Here is a 3,374-nt window from a genome sequence, read left to right as displayed (position 1 = left end):
ACTGGGCACACTCCTCTCAGCTGCGATTAACGCTGGTATTTCTGCACTTAATATTCAGCAGAGGTCTTAACAGCTTATTTATGGATAGCTGGCATTAGCTGCAGCATAATTCACCACCGCAACGCTCCTGTTTATCTCTGTCCCCTTGGGATCATCTGATATAAGGCCATTTTTTCGAACATCCCCTAGGTTTGATCAGCCTGTCTATCTCATCTCGCCTTTATTTATAACTCACAATCAATGCTGGGGTGAAAAAAAAAAAATAAAAAAAAGAGGGGAAGCTTGCCCTTCGACTTCGGCTGTTGGGAGAAAGAAATTTTGGTGGCCTGTTTCGACAGGGAAGCCTTTCAACCTGAGCCTCAGATCTGTCTCCAGCAGTGGGAATGAAAGAGGAGCAAGGGAGGGGAGCTTTGGCTCCTGCAGGAGAGGTGATGGAGGGGAGAGGGCTTCCCAAAATGTGTCCAGGGGCTGGCAGTGCTGTCCTTCACCCACATAGGGGGTTAAGCCTGCTGTAAGCCCTCGGTAAGATCCAGCTACTCCCAGAGCTCGTGGCACAGCCCTGATCCTGCCCTGCTCTCGTGCTGAGCCCTCGCTCAGGACGTGGTGGTTTGGGCATCACCACCCTGCGGGTTTGGCTTTGTGCAGTGCCACCGAGCTCGGAGGGAGCCCTCGCCACCTCCTCCCCCTGGAGCTGGCACAGCACCTGGGTCAAAGCAAGGCTGCGATTATCCGATGGAGGGCAAAGGGTGTGCTGGGTGGGTGTTTGACCCCATAGCCAGCCCTGCACCTGCGTGACGCCACACGCCGCGCGTGGAGGTGACACGGTGCCAAGGAGGTGACACCGTGCCAAGGAGCTCGTGGGCATTTCCACCAAGAAAACAGTGCCCAGTGTCACCTCCCGAGCAATTCGGCTGGGAGGAACAGCGAAGAGGCAGGGAATGAGGGAAAGAGGCAGGGAAAGAGGCAGGGAAGGAGGGCAGGAGGCCGTGAGGGAAGCGGCGGCGCGGCCCCTCCTCCCGGGCGGGGCGGCAGGCGGCGGCCGGCAGTCCCCGAGCCCCGGCTCGGCGTGGAGCCGCCAGCGGCCGAGCCGAGCCCTGCCGAGCCCAGGAGAGCCCAGCAGGGCCGAGCCGAGCCGGGCTGGGCCGAGCCGAGCCGAGCCGGGCCGGGCCGCGGCCATGGGCGCCGGGTTGTGAGGGGAGGAGGAGGAGGGGGGGGGGGCGGGCGGCGAGGGGCGCCCCGCGGGCGGCCATGGGGAACATCTCGTCCAACATCTCCGCCTTCCAGTCCCTGCACATCGTCATGCTGGGGCTGGACTCGGCGGGGAAGACGACGGTGCTGTACCGGCTGAAGTTCAACGAGTTCGTCAACACCGTGCCCACCATCGGCTTCAACACCGAGAAGATCCGGCTGAGCAACGGCACGGCCAAGGGCATCAGCTGCCACTTCTGGGACGTGGGCGGCCAGGAGAAGCTGCGCCCGCTCTGGAAGTCCTACAGCCGCTGCACCGACGGCATCATCTACGTGGTGGACTCGGTGGACGTGGACCGGCTGGAGGAGGCCAAGACGGAGCTGCACAAGGTGACCAAGTTCGCCGAGAATCAGGGCACGCCGCTGCTGGTCATCGCCAACAAGCAGGACCTGCCCAAGTCCCTGCCGGTGGCCGAGATCGAGAAGCAGCTGGCCCTGCACGAGCTCACCCCCTCCACCACCTACCACATCCAGCCCGCCTGCGCCATCATCGGCGAGGGGCTGACGGAGGGCATGGACAAGCTCTACGAGATGATCCTGAAGCGAAGGAAGTCCCTCAAGCAGAAGAAGAAGCGGTAGAAGCCCGCAGACGCGTGGACGGGTGGGAATGCAGACAAAGGAACCGAGGGGGAGAGAGAACCAAAGCGATCCTGTTTTTTGTGTTTTCCTTTTTTTTTTTTTTTTTTCTCCTTCTTTTTATTTTTTTTTTGTCCCTTTCCAAACGAAACGACAACAATAGCGGTGATAACAATACCGCTCCTGCTAGCCAAGCCCTGATCCTGACTGCGGGCGAGAGCCAGGATCTCCTTCTCCCGCTCTTCCCCCTTGCCCACCACCCTTTCCCTGGCCGGAGGGCGGCGTGGAGCACGGGGTGGCTGCTGGGCTCTGAGCTGGAGATGCCCTGAGCCCCCTGGCCGGGCTGGAGATGCCCTGAGCCCCCCTGGCTGGGCTGGAGATGCTCTGAGCGGGACAAGATGCCGCGGGCGGCCGAGAGCCCGTGGAGCCGGGGTGGCCCCCCCAGCGCCCCTCCGTCCTTGCGGGGCGCGGAGGCCAAGGGGTGAACAGGGCAGGACCCTGTTAAAGTGCATTTGAGAGAGGGCGAACGCGCGCCTGGAGCTTTTAATGCAAGGTCAGCCAGCAAGGAGGGCGGCTCTCGGCTGCCTGCATCCCTCACCGGGGGGCTGGAGTAGCGTAAAATGGGGGAGATGGCCGAGGGGACAAAACCCGGATGAGGGGACAAACCCCAGCCATGGGGACAAACCCCGGCCAAGGGGACAAATCCAAACCCCGCGGGCTGGTGTTTTAGGGAGCAGATGAGTGCAGAGCACAAGGGCAGGCAGCCTTCAGTAATGCCGCAGCGGCTGGGGGTGTGTAGCAGCTGGTGACTGGTGCTGAGCTTTAAGCTGTTTGCTTAAAAAAAAAAAAAAGAAAAAAAAAAAAGAAAAGGGTGAAGTGAGGGGCGTCCAGGAGTCTCTGTTCTCAAAGGCGTGGTTGTGGCTTCTCCTGAAGCAAAGCCACGAGCAGGTCTTTATTGTACCCAGGCATGCGCCAAGGTGCTAATATGCTCCATTCGGGGTGACCCAAAATACAGATTTTAAGAAAAAAAAAAAAAAAAGCTTTGTACACCACTGGGTGGACCGGTCACCGTGCTGCCCTGCAGCTGCTGCGGGAGGCTGGGGCAGCACTTGTTAAATGGGAGCTCGGGGAGGTCGTGGCAGGACGGACAGCTGCCGGGTGAAATGGGCAGAGCTTGCAAAACCCTGCAAAAAGATTGCAAAATGCGGCAGGAAAAGGGGACTCGGCAGTGCCGGGGAAACGATGGGGTGTGGAGAGAGGGGGTGAGGCGGGGGGGAGGTTATTTTTTTATGAAGATTTAAACCCGATGGAAAGCAGAGAGCCCCCGGTTGCCAGCAGGTGAATGTTTGGGCACCGAGGTGGGATCAGGCCAGGCTGGGGGCCCTGGGGACCGTAAGCCATTTGGTGGCAGTGTTTTGGCCCGGGAACCAGCTCTCTGCGGGACAAAAGCAGGGTCCCCGCTCCCCATGTTGCCCACAGACAGGAGGGAGAGCCAGGCAGGCAGGAGTTTGTGGTGCTTTTCCACCAGCATGCCTGTTCGAAAACCCTCC

General features: G+C 60.2%; 1 protein-coding gene across 1 annotated transcript; it reads left to right on the top strand.

Annotated features, from left to right (window-relative positions):
- Positions 1-1,248: 1,248 nt before the first annotated feature.
- On the top strand, positions 1,249-3,031 carry ARL4C (ARF like GTPase 4C; the record flags this gene model as incomplete). The annotated part of the gene is made up of 1 exon (XM_084288977.1): positions 1,249-3,031. One exon carries the CDS (start codon positions 1,249-1,251, stop codon positions 1,825-1,827), a length of 579 nt encoding a protein of 192 aa, XP_084145103.1. The 3' UTR covers positions 1,828-3,031.
- Positions 3,032-3,374: the final 343 nt, after the last annotated feature.

The sequence above is a fragment of the Netta rufina genome (assembly GCF_964035555.1).
Source record: "Netta rufina genome assembly, chromosome: 6".
Lineage (NCBI taxonomy): Eukaryota > Metazoa > Chordata > Aves > Anseriformes > Anatidae > Netta > Netta rufina.
This window is presented reverse-complemented; position numbering and strand designations above follow the sequence as displayed.